General features: G+C 32.4%; 1 protein-coding gene across 1 annotated transcript in view; it reads right to left on the bottom strand.

Moving 5' to 3' along the window:
* The window catches only part of rg (A kinase anchor protein rugose), a 199,042-nt gene that overhangs the window by 79,397 nt on the left and 99,633 nt on the right, over positions 1–20,012 (bottom strand). The window contains exons 3-28 of the mRNA XM_018543108.1: positions 15,649–15,775; positions 15,335–15,435; positions 15,097–15,192; positions 13,828–13,949; positions 12,632–12,758; positions 12,419–12,538; positions 12,180–12,326; positions 11,961–12,017; positions 11,081–11,221; positions 10,663–10,808; positions 10,363–10,576; positions 8,323–8,545; positions 8,086–8,228; positions 7,816–8,006; positions 7,628–7,736; positions 7,482–7,563; positions 6,949–7,265; positions 6,676–6,894; positions 4,887–6,549; positions 4,646–4,811; positions 4,409–4,562; positions 4,143–4,322; positions 3,029–3,169; positions 2,754–2,861; positions 2,476–2,647; positions 230–598 (exon numbers count right to left, since the gene is read on the bottom strand). Of these exons, the coding sequence (XP_018398610.1) occupies positions 230–598; positions 2,476–2,647; positions 2,754–2,861; positions 3,029–3,169; positions 4,143–4,322; positions 4,409–4,562; positions 4,646–4,811; positions 4,887–6,549; positions 6,676–6,894; positions 6,949–7,265; positions 7,482–7,563; positions 7,628–7,736; positions 7,816–8,006; positions 8,086–8,228; positions 8,323–8,545; positions 10,363–10,576; positions 10,663–10,808; positions 11,081–11,221; positions 11,961–12,017; positions 12,180–12,326; positions 12,419–12,538; positions 12,632–12,758; positions 13,828–13,949; positions 15,097–15,192; positions 15,335–15,435; positions 15,649–15,775 (5,635 nt within the window). The remainder of the gene's footprint in view (positions 1–229; positions 599–2,475; positions 2,648–2,753; positions 2,862–3,028; positions 3,170–4,142; positions 4,323–4,408; positions 4,563–4,645; positions 4,812–4,886; positions 6,550–6,675; positions 6,895–6,948; positions 7,266–7,481; positions 7,564–7,627; positions 7,737–7,815; positions 8,007–8,085; positions 8,229–8,322; positions 8,546–10,362; positions 10,577–10,662; positions 10,809–11,080; positions 11,222–11,960; positions 12,018–12,179; positions 12,327–12,418; positions 12,539–12,631; positions 12,759–13,827; positions 13,950–15,096; positions 15,193–15,334; positions 15,436–15,648; positions 15,776–20,012) is intronic.

Here is a 20,012-nt window from a genome sequence, read left to right as displayed (position 1 = left end):
AGAGAGAGAGAGAGAGAGAGAGAGAGAGAGAGAGAGAGAGAGAGAGAGAGAGAAAGAGAGAGCCGGTTGCTTTGGTACAGCACGAAAAACATCGAGAAAATTGTGCATAGATTCGTTGATATTGACAAGCGGGTCGTGCAAGTTAATGGATAAATAAGAGTAATGCGAAATAAATCAGGCCAGAAGAACTTGGGCATTCCGTGAAACAACTTTCGGGTTTTCGAGTTACCTTGCAGACCGACACCGGAGTTTCTATGACAGAGATTTCGGGGCTGATCGATATGCTTTTGAAGCGTATGGTGGTGGTTGTTGTTATTGTGATGATGATAGTGGTGATGACGATGATAGTTATGGTTATTCGGATGATGATTGTAGTGATTGTTGTGGTGATTTGGGAGATAATAGTTAGAGGATGGCTGGCGATTAGAGTGCCTGGCAGCCGGTAGCGGGTGCTGGTGGTGGTGCTGGTTGATGTGATGATTGGCATTGGCATTGACATTTGCATTGGCGTTAGGGTGAGATCCCGGGAGGAACTGTGGGTACACGTGGTGAGACCACTGTGGAAATAAGGGCCGCCCTCCTCCACCACCATTCCCATCTGCCGAGGAACCACATTTACCACGTTATCCGGTCGTGCGCAAACACTTTTATCGCTCGCGATCCATAGCGTATTCTATACTGCTCTTCACTCTATGTAATTGTTTAATAAAATTATGAATAAGCAGTATTATTAATATCTGTTCATCTTGAAGTACCCATTTTTTTAAATATGTTATATAGCAAATTATCAATATTCTCCTAAAAATAATTATACATGTATGCAATGCAACACATACACAGTTACTTAATTTGACAGTTTAAAAGCAATTATTATACTAAAAACTATTTTAAAATTTGTAAAGAAAAATTTAGAGCACGCCAAAAATTTATTATAAAATTCTAAAAAAATAATATATAAATATCTATTACAATAACAAATTTACTTCTGTTATGTGCATTTAAAAATTACGAAGATAGCATATTTGAAAAGCCCCATCAAGTATTTATTTAACATTCATAGAGTGAAATTCAGTAGATAACATTTTGTGTCATTTTAAATATGTATTATCATAAAAATTGCTAATAATTTTTATTTCTAATTTGTAACATAATATAAATTTAATAAAGAAAAATTTTAATAATGATGAAAATAATGTATTACTATTTTCATCATATTACATCAATATAATAATGTTTACACCGATTTAAAGTTCTATATCAATGTTTGTAATATGTTTTAGCAGTAATAATTGGAGTATTACATTCTAAAAGAACTTATTTCACACAATCGTGTAACAGTCATAACGATATTTGTTTTTCTCTCATTGTCCACATAAAAAAGTTCCACATCCAAGAGAATACAACAACAATAAATATAACGACGTAAGTATATTCGTAACGCAAAGAAGGTGCAAAACACATTCGGCAAACATCAAAACTCTCACTGTCAGATACATATAAAATGTTTACTTCATACAGTGCAATAACACATGCGTTCTACTTGGTGTCATGTGCTGTTTTGTCTTAGTTGCAGCTACATCGTTTGGTGCACAGTGTTGAACACATTAGCTACATATCTGTACATATATGCAATTTGTAACATTCATCATATTTCATTCATTTCAACATTACTGTGACAGAAAATCTTTAGCTAGTTAATCTGCGAAACTTAATAAAAATTACATAATTTCATAACAGCGATGTATGTATCAATGTTAATTAAAAAATTTCAGAGAGAAAGACATAAATTTTAATTTTATCTAAACAGTAAGCAAATAAAATATCTTTACAAAGTATAAGTTTCTCGTTTAGACATTTATATAGCTGCAATCATGCTGTAATATCAAAATTATCAATTTATAAATTGAATTGAATTTATATAACTTTTAAAACGAAAGATAAGAGAATATATATCTGACACGTAAGAGTTTTGAGTAACAGAAGAATTATTAAAAGTCTTTAACTTATTTTTAAGGGAAGTGTTAGTATTCAACGTGCAAATCATTATAGCATTAAAATTAATAATTACATTTTTTTTTTACCATTTTTTAATAACTTCTTTTGTAATAATAGACGATATAATCACAATCATAAATATTTAATTATTAATAAATTAAACAAATTTTTAATTATGAAAAAAGTATAAGAGTTATCAATATGAAATAGTATTATTCTTTGTATTTTATAAGTTCTTTGCAGAGTGCATACCCAGTAATAAACAATTTAAAGATAATTTTTGATTAATAAAGTTGCTATACACATTATTTTGTAATATTATTTGTAAATTGTAAGATAATATAATATTATTCTCATCCGTTAATTAAAAATAAATTTACCTTCAATGAATTTTGTGTATTGATATTCACACAGATTATTTTTTGGATTAGTGTTAGTACTGTTAGTGATTGGTTAGTAAATAAAACACGGGGATCTCACCTGAAGGACTACCTGGCCTAAGACCGGCACCATTTGTCTGTATTGTTTGCACCGGACTTGGTGGGCGCTGCGATATTGGTGGTTCCAATATGTCGCGATATTTGGAGACCATCAATACAGAGATGAAGTAAACTATAGCAAGGGACAGAAACTGTGCCTGCTTGGTTTCTTCCTAAAATTCATATGTACGTGACTTAGTTTTCCTATCTTATATATGTATCGTATATATTCACAATCATTTTACTTTCTCGTTGCTATGTGAAATATCGTATACTTACAACATCTCTGTATATCACAGCTCTCAAACGATTTACGTCCATATCTTGCAGCAATTTCTCGGGATCCTTAACAGGACTTAACTGATGCGTAAGATTATCCACGATGTTCTGTAAATAAAGAATATTTTGATGTAATAGAAATTATTATTAATTACAAATAAAATAGTCCTTCATTGATAAACAAAAATTAAGAGAAAAAAATATATATAACAACGTGTTTATCGCATCTATTACTGCTATAATCATTAAAATAAGTTTGATCGGATAAAACGTACCTTAGGTGATGTCTGAGCTCCGCGAATAAGCGATTGTATATGCTGTGATTTATTACTAGAACCGATCTGTCGACCTAACATGCTGTACGATCTGCCACGTTCTTTACACTCTAAGCAGTTTCTAACGGCACATGTACAGACCTATAGAAGCAGTTTATTAGGTAAATACAACAAAAAATGTTGTGTGAATGTACATATTAAATTTCTAATTGGGACATATGTTAGAAACTAAAACATGTTAGAAAAATGAAAAGCATATTTATAAAGCTAAGAATGTTTAAATTAATTATACTTAATTACTTTTTAGAAACTACAATTATAAATATGTTACATTTAATTAATTGTGAGTAACACTCGTCAATGTTTTGTATCAAATACTGTTAGATAAAACATTCAATTTTCTTTAAATTATAAGTTTTGACACACACACACAAAATTATAATCATTTGTCAAAAATTTTATGTTATAATTTACATCAAAAGAACAAATTTAAATTAAATTTTTTATTCGTATAAATATACGATAGATTCATAGATTTATATAAATTTTATTCACTACATTTTGTTATATTTTATATTTTTAAAGTGTAATCTGTACTGTATAATCTGACATGTGCATGCCCCAAGTATTATGTATATGTATATATTCTCACTAAAATAAACATAAATAAAAATTCGATTATTATCGCAATTGCACTTTTTCATTCGTGAATCACTAAACCACGTCATTTGTAGATCACTCGCATTTGTAGATTAATCGCAATTTATGAATTTTTATACGGAAATTGTAATTCTTTTCCAAAATTAATTGCATATGTAACATTGTGTAAAGCGAAACATAAAAGTATACTTGATGTCGACATAATAAACTTTTACAAGTTCCTTTCTATATTGAGAACTTGATATTTTGTAAATTCTATACTCCGTCAAGTGCATAACTCAAACATACACATTGTGCACTAATATTTAATATTTTCCTAAATTGACAAATGATTTGTTAAAATTATTTAGCTATATAAGAATAATAATAAAAAATAGCTATGTCTAACTATTCTAACAAAGTTCATTATTTCATTCTGTATCCATAAAATATCTTATGCATGATAAATACAAACCAGTCGTAAACATTGTCGCAATATGCCACCGCTCGACATGTTTTTCTCAGCTTCCAGTTCTCCAAAGTTTAACGAACTGGCGAATATAAGTACGTCGGCCATGTTGACTAGTCTTTGCAAAAAAGAAACTGCTACTTCGATTGGCATTCCCTGAGTTGGCTCGATTACGTCCAGTTCGTTCTAGAATATGCGTAGATTAAAAATAAAGGTTGTAAGAATATCTTTTTTTTTCTTTTTAATCGAGTCTACCACGGCAATTTACGTACATTTGGCGAAGTGGCCGACGCTAGTAAGGGCAGCAGACCGCCGCAAGCTATTATAAGGTTGTCAGCTAACTGCGAAATTAGATGAACAGTATTCACTACGAAAATCGCGTTCTCGCTGTTGTTTACGAAATCCAATACGGACTTCGTTGAGTGACTGTAATACAGAACTTATTGTAGAATATTCCGACACAATCGATAAAGTGTTAATATACATTTGTGCAGCATTGTATATCCTACCTTCTCCATACTTGAATATCTGTTTCTAAAGAGAATAGCACGTCCGACAGCAGCCGTTGGTGTATGTATGACCATTTAAATTCCGGTATTCTGAATGGAGGTCGTGTCGGGCCTGGACTGAACATTGGCCGTGTGGAGGGATTTCCTTGCTTTGATCTTTTGGCTTCTGCGATAAAAAGAATACGTAAAAATATAGATGTACTTTTATTAATAAAACAGATTAATTTTTTTTATGACTCACCGAAATGATTGGGATCCACCTGCGTGGACGTAGAGGCACTCCTTGGTCGTTTTTGGGGCGACGATGTCTTTCGTAGGGGTACAGGCAAGGAGGGTGGCTCGTGACCGTTATCGTCCGCGATCGTTTCCGAGGTGACGATCGGTAGGCTGGATCTGCGATGGGTATCTACGTGATCTGGAGTTAAGTCATTCAATAACGCATTGTCCCTGGCAACCACATTAGAACTAACGATTTGAGGCACACCGTCGGATAAACTTTTAGTTGCATCACAGACCGTAGATATTGTTGAGATTTGCTGCTTAGGATTTGGCACTTGCGTCATATTATCTACAGAACTTTGAACGTCGCTATTACTACAAACACTACCTGTAACTTCTACCTCGTCAGTCGTCGCAGGAACGTCTGACTTATTATCACTTACGTTAGTAGAAATAGTGGACGGCTCCCTTGAGTGTTTCTCGTTTACATTCGCGTCTTCGTTATCATTAATAACAGCACTTTTGTCCTCCGTTAAAGAATCCACGGCGCGTTTATCACTACTTAACGCACTATTCACTATTACGGGTTCCACCTTCTCGTTTCCTAGATCTATCGCCTTCTCCGCGCAAGCCTCACCGCCTTCTACTACGCTAGTTGAGCAATTAGGATTTTTTACAGTTTCTCCTGCGTCCTTCTCACCAGTCTCAGCGGTAATGTCCCTGTCTTCGGAAATATCCTTTTTTTCGACGGACTCATCGTCGTTTTTCTCATTTTCGGACGATCTGCTTTTTATCTCACTCGAGATTTCTTGGTTCTCAGTTGGCGTCAAGTATGCTTCTGATGTATCGCTATCAATTACCTCGCGATCGTTCTCCAATTGGAGCTTCTCGATGACTTTAACTGTTAACGGTTCCTGCGTTTCGTCAGAAGGGACATTTGGCACGGTATCTTCTTCAGTGTCGGCGTCGACTTTTGAAGTAATAGAGTCGGCCACATTTTCAATTACTGTTGCAGCCTTGTCGGAATCTTCAGTGTTGGTTGGCGTATTACTGTCATCGGTCGTAACGTTATTCTCCTCGACAGACTTAGCAATCTCCTCCTTCACATCCTTGTCCTCAACCAGTGGATTATCAACTTTGTTCACTGTTGTGGAATCCATGTCGGGAATATTTGTATCTGTCACAGTTTCCTTCGAATCTTTCGATTCGACAGGTGTCACTTCCGTGGTTTCCTTAATCTGTTCAGTTGAAGAGGATTCGGTAACAACAACAGATTGTTTCTCAAGAACTATGTCTTCTTCTTTTTTCAAAGTGTCTTGAACTATCATTGAGTCAGGACTGGAACTCTCGATTTTGTGCACCTCGCTGTAGAAGTCGCTGGAGCTCTCAATCGATATCACTTCGCTGGTTTCTTGCGTAGTTGGCAACGAGACGGCTTCGCTGTTTGCTTCCTCAAGGATCGTCGGTGTCTCCGTGTGAGTTTCACGCGCGGTAGTTGGTGTTTCTGGTTTATCACTCAATCTGGAGTCCAATGACACCACCTCACACGATTGCAGTGTGTCTAAAGTTTCGCTGCGCGATTTCACGATGGCCGGACTACCGTCGCTTTCGGTATTATCTATTGAATTAAGGTCGCAGCTGCAGGATTCTTCCAATCGATCATTTGTCTCGGATGAATCAAACTCCTGTATTACAAAATAAGGTATTATTAAGAGCGACAAATAAATGATCAAATTTTTTTAAAACAAAATTGTATGACATTTCATACGTCATTCCATATAAAAATTAAATTTTATTAATTTTTAAATTACTTTGTAATTTCTTTCTATATGCTGCATCTCGTGATTTTGATTTCCCCACACCGCTGGTCTATTGTATCCATTACTACCAGAATGTTGCTGATCCCATCCAGAAATCGTGCTGATGGGCCTCTGCTGTCTTAGCTCAGGATCCGTAATGTTGTCGGATCTCTGTCGCTCGTAATGCTCGTACATTTGAGCAAACTGAAGCTTGAATTCCTCATATGATACCTGCGTACATCAAAAGTATTAGAAGCTTTTCAAGTAATATGTCTCATAACTTACCTTAGAGTGCACGATAGCCAGCGTATCAACCCAAACACGCCAGCCACCGTATTCATGCTTGATAGCGTGATGAAGAAGCATGCGAAATAAGGAATACACCATATCTGATATCTTCTGTTCCTCGGTATTCTTAGGATGGATGTAAGCCATAGCAATAAGCCACTCCTGCCACACAGACATTTGCAAAACTGTTCGCCGATTCTCCCGATTGTTATTACAAAGTAGTGTCATATCTGACAGGAATAGTTTCTTTACTTCCAGCAGCTGTTCCGTTTGCTTTGATTGTCGAATTAATGTTGCCACTACCTTTAGGATCACTGAAAGAGATAATGGGCGTGTTTAAGTTAACAAAGCGACTAACTTGCTCATCGAACAAATGAACATAATTGGTTGTTACTTATAGATCCAATCAATCATATTCAATTGCTCAGCGAGCGTATCTAGCCGCTTTGTCGTCTTGAACTCGCCCCCATTGACAGGTTAATATAATAGAAACATTTGATTTATTTATCTATCACAGATTTTCAACTTACTTGGATTTTCTAAACGGTAATGAGATTCAGGTTCAGGATGTCTGGTATACAATATTTGTTGACTGATGTGCTCAGTCATAATCTAGAATTAAAAATTGAAAATAAAAATTTAATAAATAAATATTAGGTTAGAAATAAAAACATACCTCGTATAAAACATTGTATGTCGGTAATGAGAGTGTTTCCTCGTTCAATAAGAGCCTTTCAGCCAATAACGTGTACAGATTATGCGGGCTCATGACATCGTATTTCCGTCTGTGCGTACATTAAACAATATGAGTACCTTTTCTAAAGACTTTAATTTTTAATATGAATTATTTGTATAAAAAATTACTTATGTGTACTGCGGCTGAGGAAGAATCCTAGTAGTTTTAACGCTTGCAAACGTATCAACTGGCTTTCAGCTGCCAAAAGTTTGAAAATTGTTCGTACTCCTTGTTTCGCATCGAATGCGGGTACCATCGATGATGGATGTTCCGACATCAAAGATATTAGCATTTGTAAAACATCGTGCAAATTTTCATCCTAAAAATAGTTGGAAAATTTAAAAAAATGTTCTTAAAGAGTTATTATATTACATTATCACATTGTTATTTAAAATTACCTCGTGCATTGTCGTTAAATAATTAAGTATGCTCTGTAATTCATCGTCTTTTACACCGTTACCAATCATTATCAATTGTTTTAAAAATAATAAAATGTATGAACGAATTGTAAGAATGTCTTTCTGTTGCGGTCGCGGACCATCTATCAAAAATAAATTAACATGTAAGATCTAATATTTTAAAAGTTCAGAATAAATTTGCATTAACTGATTAAGTGATTAAATACGGTAACGTACCGAGTCCTTTCGGTGTTATTCCACTTTTCGCGCGAGGATTAGCTACCCAGTAATAGTATTTGAGCGTGTGTACGGTTTGCAAAACCGTCGATACGCGTCTCACATTGGAATAAATTTGCGTGTCGCTAAGAAATTCTGTAGCCAGGTACGAATAAAGCCGTGTTTGAACTGGTGCTGGTGTGTATATCCACAGAGCGGGATTAAAAAGAACGTGATCCAGTAGCTGCCATGTTAGGAATGAAAAATAAAACAACTACATCACCATGGATCTGCCTGTTCTTCGGACACACCAATCTAGCCGACTTTTATATTTCTCTGAGCCGCCATTGATTTTATTTGTATATAATTGTATATAATTTGTACAATTTAATTATTTAGAATTTGTTTATAAGTATGTTTATACAAATATGTTAAATTGTCTTTTTATTATATCTCGATTTACTTTGATTTTAATGTTAATAATTTGTGTAAATACAATGTAAAAGAGAATATAATAATTAAAAATATTATTAAATATATATTTAAATTATAATAGAAAAAATAATTCTCTATATGTGTAAAGAAAGAAATAATGTATAAATATCAAACAGTTACTGAACTTAACGGAAACGAATGAAATTGATGGTAGATAAAGTGCAGGTAGTATTGCTGTTACGAGCAACAATAATTGGTGATTTAGATGAATATAAAATATGACTAGTGCAAATGGTTATATACTCACGCATACACACACATATATTCTGAAAATCGAAAAATGCTATTTGGTTCAATTAATTGCATAATTATTATTTAACATAAATTAAATGGTTATATTTTGTATTGCAAAAGATAAGTTATCAAGAAATATATCGATTTTGTGTATATATTAATATCATATTATATTATTAATATTAAAAAACTGCAATATTAAACAAATTAATCAGGTATTAAATGTTTAGTATTTAATGATTAGTATTTAAGTAATACAATTAATTATGGAAAAACCTGTGATAAAATAAAAAATAATATACCGTGTGATAGGATTTTGATGACAGTGCATATTTAAAGATAGAAAAACATAACTTTTCATGATGGAGCAAAGATAGACAAAGATTCTTAGCGTCGCAAAATAAGAATTATGAATTTTAATGTAAAAGCGACATTACGAACAAAATACTTTGCGTAGCCACTTCTTTCAAATCAGGAAGCTCAAAAGTCGGTAGATTACATGCGATCCGAAGTTTAAATAGCACAATCATTGATCGAAAAAGGAGAGTAGGCATGCTCGTAATGGGATTGTTGAAGAGCCTTTAACAAAATCTCAGTAGTACAGAAATGCATACCAAACACATACATTAATATATACGTAGGATATTTACAAACATTTCGATATAGGAGCAATTGCGATGAAAGCGAGGAAGCTATTACATTACGTAGCAGAGATAACATAAATTGAAGGAATGGGATACATATTGATATTGATATTTTAACGAAATTGAACCAAATTGAATATAATCCATGCATATACATAGAGACAAACAAAATCATCTGAAGACGAGAAAGTATAACTGGATGTGCATGGATGAAGAATGTTTGATTTACAAAAAACTCAATCAACAACTAATAATTTTAAACGCATAATCCTCTTTCCTTACTATTTAAATCAAATAAATGTTACGACGTGACTAAATCTGTTTTATCTACAATTATTAATATGATTTCGTTTCTTCTATCAATAATTTTCTATCTATTTCCAAATCTTTTATAGAAATTGTTTTACTTAATTTTTGTATTGCAGGGATTATAATTTTTATTCTAATTTTTCTAAATCTAATATATAAGCATTTTACACTATCATCAACTAAGATAATCGCAAATTGAATTAAATGTATCGTATTAAAATTATAATTAAAAAAATTTAATAACTATATATTTATATACATACGTAGTATATTCTTTTTAGTTAAATTACATCAAATAACAGTAAGATGCAATTATCTTAACTGAATTACTATTATTTATCATCTAATAAAATATTAACAAATGATAATAGATCGATACCTGTTTCAATAACAAATCGCTGTTTGCGCTAAGACAAGTCACTAAATGTTTCGTAAGCTCCAAGAAAGATGCAAGAACTTCTGTCGTGAGATGATCTCGACTGGCTCTCTGTAGCATAAAACTTATTACCAGAAATCCTCTGTTTTGTACCATATGTTGTTGAACGGTTTGAGAACTCTCCACTAAGTCGCAAATAAACCCGAGCAATTTCGAACTGAAAAATGGTGTCGATGTTTCTTGTAAATACCTTCTATTTAAATGCACGACTTTCTAAAACGATAACTATTAATAAAGCTTTACCATAATGTGGGATCGCGCTTAATGTCGTTCGGTGCTGTGCAGTCATAAGGCATATCCAGCTGTGAGAATAATGGGAACAGTACTTGAATACCACCTATCGAGTTTAACGTGCTGTGAATAGAGTGTGTTATGATTGCCTTGACATCCTGAAAGTCGAAACACAAAAATCTCTTACCTATTTTACACTTTTCTTTTTTATGCGTATTTATAATTTATTAGTGACACAAATAAAAAACTATTTTTAAAAAAATGAAAAACAATCGATCTCCCTAAAAATTAACACGTTTCGTGAAAAAACAACGTATTCGTTAATTTGTCGATACATAGCTTATATGAAAGTGTTACAATTTTGATAAAAGATAAAATACACAATTCTGTCTACACTAAAATCGTGTAGTGTAAGTAGAATAAATTATACCTGTAGCATGAGGGCGTGCGGTGTATGTACAAAATAAGAGACATTGCCTTTCGGTGCGCTCTGTAGACAAAGCTGCGAATCTGTCGCTACTGGATTGTACATGAACACAATTGCATTCGACAACTTTCCGTCGTAAAGTACCTGGAATATTACATGTAAAGTAATAAATTAATAATAGATCTTTTGTGTAAAAAAACTTTTAATACTTATTATAATTTACAATATATTTATTGTATAACATAAGTGCACTACATTATTCAATCTTACAGGATGTGAACATCTTGGATACTAACTACATAATATAAATAAATACACAGAAACCACATACTTGAAAGCAATAATCAATAATACAATACTCTACTTCCTAATTATACTATTACTTACTACTAATTATAGATACCAATTAGCTCTTCAAATTAAATCGTATAATAATATTATACGATATATAATGTATGTAAAAATGCTTATAGCAAAAATACTTTGCAATACATTATCAAATTCATTCTGCAATATTTGTTAACTAAGAAAGGTATGCATTCTAATAAAGAAAAAATATTGTAATAAAAAAATAAAATGAACATAAAAATAGATGCATTATTAATATAAAGTATAATAGATATAATGTAAAATTCACAATTAGAAATAAATTGGCTTTTCCAAAATAAATAATATCAAACGAATGGATAAATTTATCAATCGCAGTGGCCACCAAGAAAACCAGCAGTGATCGTAATTGGGTAATTACCTTAGATGAACTCGAACGCAGTAACAGAATAATTAACAAAGTACAAATCATATGTTAACGGGAAAATAAAATCAAAATGCTTACAATTTGCATACTTTGGTCCACCATGCTCGTAGAGAGATCCTGCTCACTCACCCTTTTATGATTGTCGGGCAGATTCAGGTAGCACTCATTGTCGAATCGAAACTGGCTCTGCGCGTGGATCGTAAAAGCGATGATGAATATTCGTTCACAAATATAAAGTAGAAAATATCAGCGTTTGATTAACGATTCATACATGTATATCTATAGCACGTAGCAACGGTAAAAAATAGAGAGTGAGAGATAGAGCGAGAGAGACATATTATAGCGTACCTTATATCCCGGCCCCAATCTATGCATTGCGCATATCTGATGCGTTGTCAGCGCTTCGCTGAATAAATATATTGCACTCATTTGTCCGCAAAACACGCGCTCTTCGTCCAGTTCGGGGGTTGCTCCAATGTAACATTTGTCAAAAGGCTGTAAAATGATATTACCATTTTTTTTTTCTTTAAATCATAAATTGACGAAAAAAAAGTTATTGTTATAAAATATATTTGCAAACAACTCACGTCATTCGTCGAAACATGCCATGTGGTTTCTGTACTCGACGCCAACTGGCCATTGACCAAACACTTAATTTCACTTTTTGTCCACCTATTGTATATATACACTATCGCGACCATGTACCACTGCAAAAATAACAAAAATATTTTCCTCGTACAGTATATAAAAAATTTTCAATGCACACCGATATAAATCAATTTAAATATTTAATAGTGTACCTTTCGTGGCTGAAATTCGTATTTGACACAATGTTGGAAGCCCTTGCCTTTTATTTTCATTGAAGTCAGGACTAAGCACCTGCCTACAAAATGCGCAGAGTATCCTACTCCTTTGCTTGTTTTAAAGCTAAAATAATGAAAAAGTAATGTAACTTTAGTAAAACTGTCTCACTCAACCTCTTTTAAATATGCTTATACTTTTATTAATCTATTTCAATTTAAAAGATATGATTCGTATAAAAATAAATAGTAAAAATTATATATATAGGGGAGCAAAGGTTGTAACAGGGGTAAATAGTAACACACAATTTTTACCGAGATTTTGAACTCTTTGACTCGAATATTTAACATGATCTTAGCCTTATAACTCCCTGCATTACATAAGTACAACCAGTGTTCCGCCAGGCAGTATGATAGGTTTCATAACATATACAATATTCTGAAAATTGTTACAACACGCCCCTCGTTCCCCTACTATACATATAAAATAATTAAAATTATTTCTAAACAAATACAGTTAGAATAAAATGTGAAACAATTTAAGATATAAATATTACAATTTATTTATGGATTTTCAGTATGTTAAAATCCTCTTAAAATGATGTCAATTGAGCATCAAATTATTAAATTTCTTCAATTTAATTTGTGATATTACTACTGTAGTTCTGTTGCGTTTTTAAATTCAAAAAATCAATTCGGCACGCAGTTCAAATGACTATATTTGTAGTATATAAATTTACATTAAAATATTTAAACATTTAATTGTAAGATCCAGCATCAACTGTTGTAGGCATTATTTCTTGCTTGTCACATTACATGACTTTAATAAATCGTTTATTATTTTATAAATATTATTTCTGTTGCAAATATATAAAGAATTACGCTTAATAAGTTCAATCAGATATCCGACTGCTTTCCTCAAAGTTAAAAAACTTATCCCTCGTCCCACGTATCTTCATTCCTCGTCCCTTATTTATTTATCCCTTATTCCTTATCTTTTTGTATCTCATTCTTTCGTCTTTTGTCGCCCCCAAATCTTCGTTCCTTATCTCTCGCCTCGTCCCTTGTTCCCCGCCCCCGTTCCCCATCCCCCGTCCCGCAAGCCTTGTCTCTCGTTCCTCGTCCCTCGTTCTTTAAACTGCCGCTCTACCTGGAGAAAGTACTTTCGTAAGGGTACTTGATGTGAAAGCACTTACCAGTAGAGGTACGGTTTTTCTCGTTCGATATTAACAGAGTTGATGGGATCTAGACGGAACCATGTGGTAAAGGTAAATCCATTCTCGTGCGGCCACTTTGCAAGCGGTGGCAAAACAATTGCCTGTAGCAGACAAGATATGATGAAAAGATTTTATGTAATTTTTCAGCGAAATATCGTAATATTAAATACAATATTCATTATTTAATTTGTTTTCAATTTTTTATGATATGTTATTTTAACTCGTTTTTACAACATACCTACAATGCGTAAGTAAAATGGATATTGTAACAACATTAGTAATGCACAATGAAAGTTATGCTACATGCAAGCTACATTTTAATTTTAGTTTCCATTTTCTCGAAGTAATTATTGCAAATATTACTTTATCTTATCTTCGTTAACAGAATATGCAATATGCGTCATGTTTTGTGTAATAAGCTTTTCAACTCTCTATCTCCAACAAGCTTTTCAAAAAAACTGTAGTAAATTCAAACTGCATATAATTTGATATAATTTAATTAATAATTATGCATAAGCTGTTTTGTGGAGCGTTATAATGTGACTATGAAACAAAAAGCAAAATTATAATGATACTTGTTATTGATTTATACTCAATTACGGCTTTATGTACGTATTTTTTACAATAATATAATTAATTTCAGATCACCATATAAAAAGTATACAATTAATGAAGACACAGAAAAAAAGAAGAAAGATTGTCATTATACAGTGTTGCTTGATGTTATTAACACGGCACATCTTATAACAAGTAGGGCAGCTTATAACTTTAGTTTGAAAACTTCATCAAAGTTACTAATCCAGACTATGTCAAGTACTAGTTTTTAAATAATTAGAGGAGAAATTAATATCCCCTACACACACAAAGGACAGCAAAAATCTTTAATTTTATTGCTTCTTATTTAAACACCATAAATTCGCCTCATCTATAAATATTCTTTCTTTTTTTTTCATGTGAACTATATTAGATAATCATATTATATATAATATAATATTAAATATATAATAAATATTCGAGTTTTTTGTATTAAATCTAATATTTCAATCAAACTTCAATCACACTTGACGTTTAGAAAAGTTTCTTAGCATGATTGATTTCGATGACATATAAGCTAGTAGTGGAATCTTGCGAAGGGTAAATTCTTTTATCGGAACTTTGATCGAGTTTAGAATGGAACGATGTCCTTTGGGACGTCGTAAAGTAAGAAGTATCTGTTTTAAGATAAAGATGAACAAAAAAAGAACTCACCGATCCCTTCTTGCCAGGAAAACTGAAAAACACGTCTGGCCCATTTCGCTGCGGCATTTGGCGGAGGACGTTTAATAGTTTCGCCGAATGCCGTGGCTATAAAATGTAAATGCTACTTTAGTAATCTCATTGTTGGTGTGTGTAATGTATTCGCTTAATATATCTATTGAACACATTCTTGCAATAACATCTATTTAAATTTTCATTTTATTTGCAAATAAATCTTAAGAATTCTTACCCACTTTCCTTTAACGGATTTCATAGTACCGAACAAAAGCTTCAATTCTTTCACTGTTATGCTATAGCTTGCTAGCACTCCCAGCATATCGATTAACAAATCTGTTACAGTATACAAAAATATTAAAAGTATATATTATAAAAAATATATAATATAATTAGTTACAATAGAAAAAAGTAACAAGTTTCTATATCGTGATATGTAATTAATGTAATCTATGTAGATGATATTTTGTTATAGATTTTTTTTATATTAGAAAATTAAATTATTTCAATCAGCGGTAATATAATGCTCGTTAAAAAATATTTACTTACCGGCAACAACAGTTTCCGCACGAGATAATCGATGTAGAACATGTTCTATGAGACTTACATCAGTACATGCTTGTAAGTTTCTAACGCTTTTTCTCAGAATCGCAATAAAGACGCTCCATATTTCGGCCTGAAACAAAAATATCGCGCATTTATTACTTATTTGCATTTATGAAATAATTACGTATAAGACAATATCTTCTTATATCTAATAAGGATACAATATCTTCTTATTTAATAGAAAAATACATCTTTACTCAATATTTATAATAGTATATCAATATAAACATATACAAAATGATTTCGAAAATGTTATAATATTAATTTTAAATATATTGTATCGTATATACGAAATATAAATATGAATTTAAAGTTTATTTAAGATTGTTAAGAATAACTAGATGATTCAAACGAACAAGCTATGTCTCTCAACAATTTGATTCAAATGGAATTTCATTATGCGTAATTACCTACGTTATTATCGTAAATCATCTGTTAAAGTCAGATTGAAGAATATTAATTAAAACATTCCACGCGCATATTAATATTCGCCTGTTTGCTGAAAATATGCTTCTATTAAAAATATTAACGTTACCAACGAAAATTTTATTAGCCTTAATTTTTAATTTCCCCTTTCTGTTAGAAATTATATACATAACAAACACGAATTATATTTAAATTACATATTACTTGTAAATAAAATAAAGGGTAAAATATAAAAGGTATAATTAAAAATATATTTAAGAATTTCCTTCTATGCTCTTAAGTATTTAAAGTATTTTTCGGGTATTTTATATTTAGTTTGTCGGAATGTAAGTTAAAATTATTTCAATTAAAAATGCACATCTTTTATATAAATAAATTTCTATTATCCAGTATTTTTATTAGTTCATTTTGTTAATTCTTCAATTTAACTCCATTCAATACGATCCGATTCAATTAATCAAATTGTCCTAACAGACAGAAAATCCAGACAGAAAATGTCTTTGTTATAGATAATGGCTTACCAATTACGTCCAAGCAAAAACTACTTGGAAAGGTTCTCAAGTGGAGTAGTGGTGGTTTTACTCTCGTAACGAATAAAGGATGGCTTAATAAAACCGCACGCTTACCCGGTGAAGAAGAAATTAATGCTCTAAAGAGGTTTTTTGTAAACCATCACGAATAATTCACTTGGGCATTCCAAATAAAGCAATATGAAGATTTCTGTTCATGCAGGAAAGTGTCATTTAATACAGTTAAATAACTATAATATTTCCAGCTGTAGAAAACTGAGAGTAACATAAGTCCAAGTCACAGATATTAACATAGTTTACTAGTAACTATTTCAATATGCAGCGAATGCTGTCCGGCAAGAGCGTTTATATGGCGGAGATCAACTTCCGATGGCTTTGCAGCAGTTCATCTTCAAATTATTGTACTCCTGGATAGTCAGACGACCGTGTACAACCAGTGCGACGCGAACGTAGACCGTGTACCCGCGTAATCCCCTACTGATATGCAAGGTAGGCCACGAAGCGAGATAACTACGGGTGCAGGGTAACCGCCGAATAGCGGAGAAATCCCGAAAATGCCGCTGGAATTCCCCCAGTCGGTATTTCGGCCCCGCGAGCCGGAGTTTTAGCGAAGAGAAGTTATGGGCATTCGGATAATTCGGGAGTAATGATCTCGCGGCTGTACACCTTGTCGGCTTACTACATCGAAGTTGTGGATGAATCCACCCGGAGTGAACAAAAAAGTGACAGAAAGAAGCAGGAGAGAACGAGAGAGGGGATGGAGGGAGAGAAAAGGGAGGATAGAGAGAAAGTACTAAGTAATGTCGTAGAAGCTTTCAGCTGTCGCTCGACCGTGATAAATTGCTCTGAATCGCGAGAGCAATGGTTAGTCAAGTTGATCTTCGTGCTAGGTTATCTCGTTTTCGCGCTAAAGACGATAGATGCTGCTTATCTATCGCCTCTTAGATGTTGACATCTGGACAATGTCGGAAGTACAACCGAGTTTACAACTGTAAATATTAAACACGAATAAGTTACGGTTAAAATTTATAATCATATTTATTTAAATATATTCATTCAAGCTGAAAAAAAATTATATTTATTTTCCACACGTAAATACAAAAAATATATTTATACTCATGTTCATATTTATTTATTTTATTTGTTCGAATATTGAATACACATATCGGACATACTACTTTTACTACATTAAAAATTTCATCGATCATGTACATTACTATACACACTTATTATTTTTTCTCAATTTAATTCTCAATACATTATTTGTATTTTTATATGCAATAAGAATCAAAATAAATTAAAGCGTAAAATATATGCAAAATTCTCTATAATCGCTTTTTTTTTCTTGTTGTTAGAAATAAAAATCTAGAATCTTGCTCCTTTTTATATTTGCGAATATTATTACAATTTTTTCTTTTATATTTCTTTTATTTAGTAATATTATTTCTTTTTTTCTAAATTGAATATTTTTATTTATTTTTATTTTTGATAAAAATGTATTACTGAATTAATAAAAAGATTATTAAAACTCTAGTAGTGTATTCGATTCAAATAATATTCTCTAATTATTTCTAATATTCTTTTCGTGAGTCTAATAATATTTTTCCATAAGAGTTATACTTCTGTTCGATATTAAGATGAATATAAATAAAATTGTACCATTTTTTTAAATTACATAATGCATAAAACCATGTTCTCTTTCGCTTACCAGAAATAAAAATCCTTTCTCTTATTTAGAAATTTTATTACAATCTTCTTTTCTAAATATTATTTGTTTAATTTCACATAATATTGACCGTTTCATTGCACAAGTGACAAATTATCTTTGAAGGAATACGTGACCCACGACGCAACTTGCAAATTGAAAAACGCACGAATGTGTGAAGTGAGCCGTTGATAGAAGTGAAGGTTGGTATAAGTACTCGAATTATCCGAGTCAACGACGCGACGCTCCGGTATGCGTCGCGCGCGGTCGCTGTTGTTTCGTGTTTTCGATAATAAAACAAAAATAACAAATTTATAGATAATCTAATATTACTTCGCATGTCGTGACGCGATATCGTGTGTATACGAGTGACTACGAGCCTACGAGACTGGCGGCGAGCATCGAAGTTCCAATCCAACGACTAATTTTGAATCAACGACGCGCAGCCATTTTCTTCACGATTCGTGAGTATCGTATTATTTTATGTTGAATTCCGCGTTTCCTTTTGTGATTTAAACGTATTTCGTGAAGACGTAAATCGCATACTTACGCGAGCGTTGAGCTGTAAATAGGACGTGATAATATACGCGCAGGACGCTCCAGACAAATCACCAGGAGCAGCCTGGTTGACCGAGTACACCTTCTCGTCCGTCTTCCATGTCGACGCGACGCTATGGCGACTAGACGGCTTTCGTCCTTCTCACTCTCACAACCGTCGTAATGAAATGACAAATGGCCGAGCAGCTCGAGCTGATACACTCGATTTGTTCGCCTATACGCGCGGAGAAATCGCAAACTATGATAGATGTGAGAAAAAAGATACCTTATACGTTGGTCGCGGCATTAAGTAGCAATTGTAATTCTTAATGACAATGTCGATGTTGTTACATTGTTACATCGTTGCGTTTTTTTTTACCATAGGTATACACAAAATTTGTGCAATGTAACGAAATCGTCATTGTGAGTTATATATACGAGTAGAATAAAGATCATATAGAGTCGGTTTTAGGTGAAGACTCTAATTTTTTAACGATTCTCCGGTTGATGGAAAGAATTACCGATTAATATATCGCTTAAAATTTTATCAATTTTTTAATCTTTTTTTGAAGTGCACATTTTCTTTGGTTTTTTTAAATCTTCGACAGAGAGGGGGGAGGAGGAGAGGGAGAGGGAAGAAGAAAACTTTGGTTTATATAATTCGTCAGCAAAGGAGAGTATAGCTTTTTTTTGTAATTGTTCAGCAATTGTTCATTATTACATTTTTTAAATATATTTTGTATTTTTCCTTGAGTGTAGCGTCATTATTATGATAATTTTCAGTTTCAAGAGGGAAAGAAACGAAAAATAGAAAAAAAGAAAAAATATAAAAGAATATATGAAAAATCATCCTCGAATGGTCGCGAAAATGTGAAAATTATCCTCTTTTTTTCAAGCGTTAATTAAGCTTAATAAGACAGAAAAATTCTCGGATCTTTTTATCCAGTTAACAGGCTTGAAAGATTTGTGATAAATATAATATTAACCTTATATTTGATGAGAGAGCTGTTTTTAGATAAAGCAAAATAGTTAATATTTAATTATGTCAAGTGACTAGTGACAAGCGATACCCAATTAAAATAATAGTAATCTTTGGGTGAGAGGGAGAA

Source organism: Cyphomyrmex costatus, unplaced genomic scaffold, assembly GCF_001594065.2.
Source record: "Cyphomyrmex costatus isolate MS0001 unplaced genomic scaffold, Ccosl1.0 scaffold36, whole genome shotgun sequence".
In the NCBI taxonomy this organism is placed as follows: domain Eukaryota; kingdom Metazoa; phylum Arthropoda; class Insecta; order Hymenoptera; family Formicidae; genus Cyphomyrmex; species Cyphomyrmex costatus.
The sequence above is the reverse complement of the archived record's forward strand: the minus strand, read 5'-3'. Positions and strand labels throughout refer to the sequence as shown.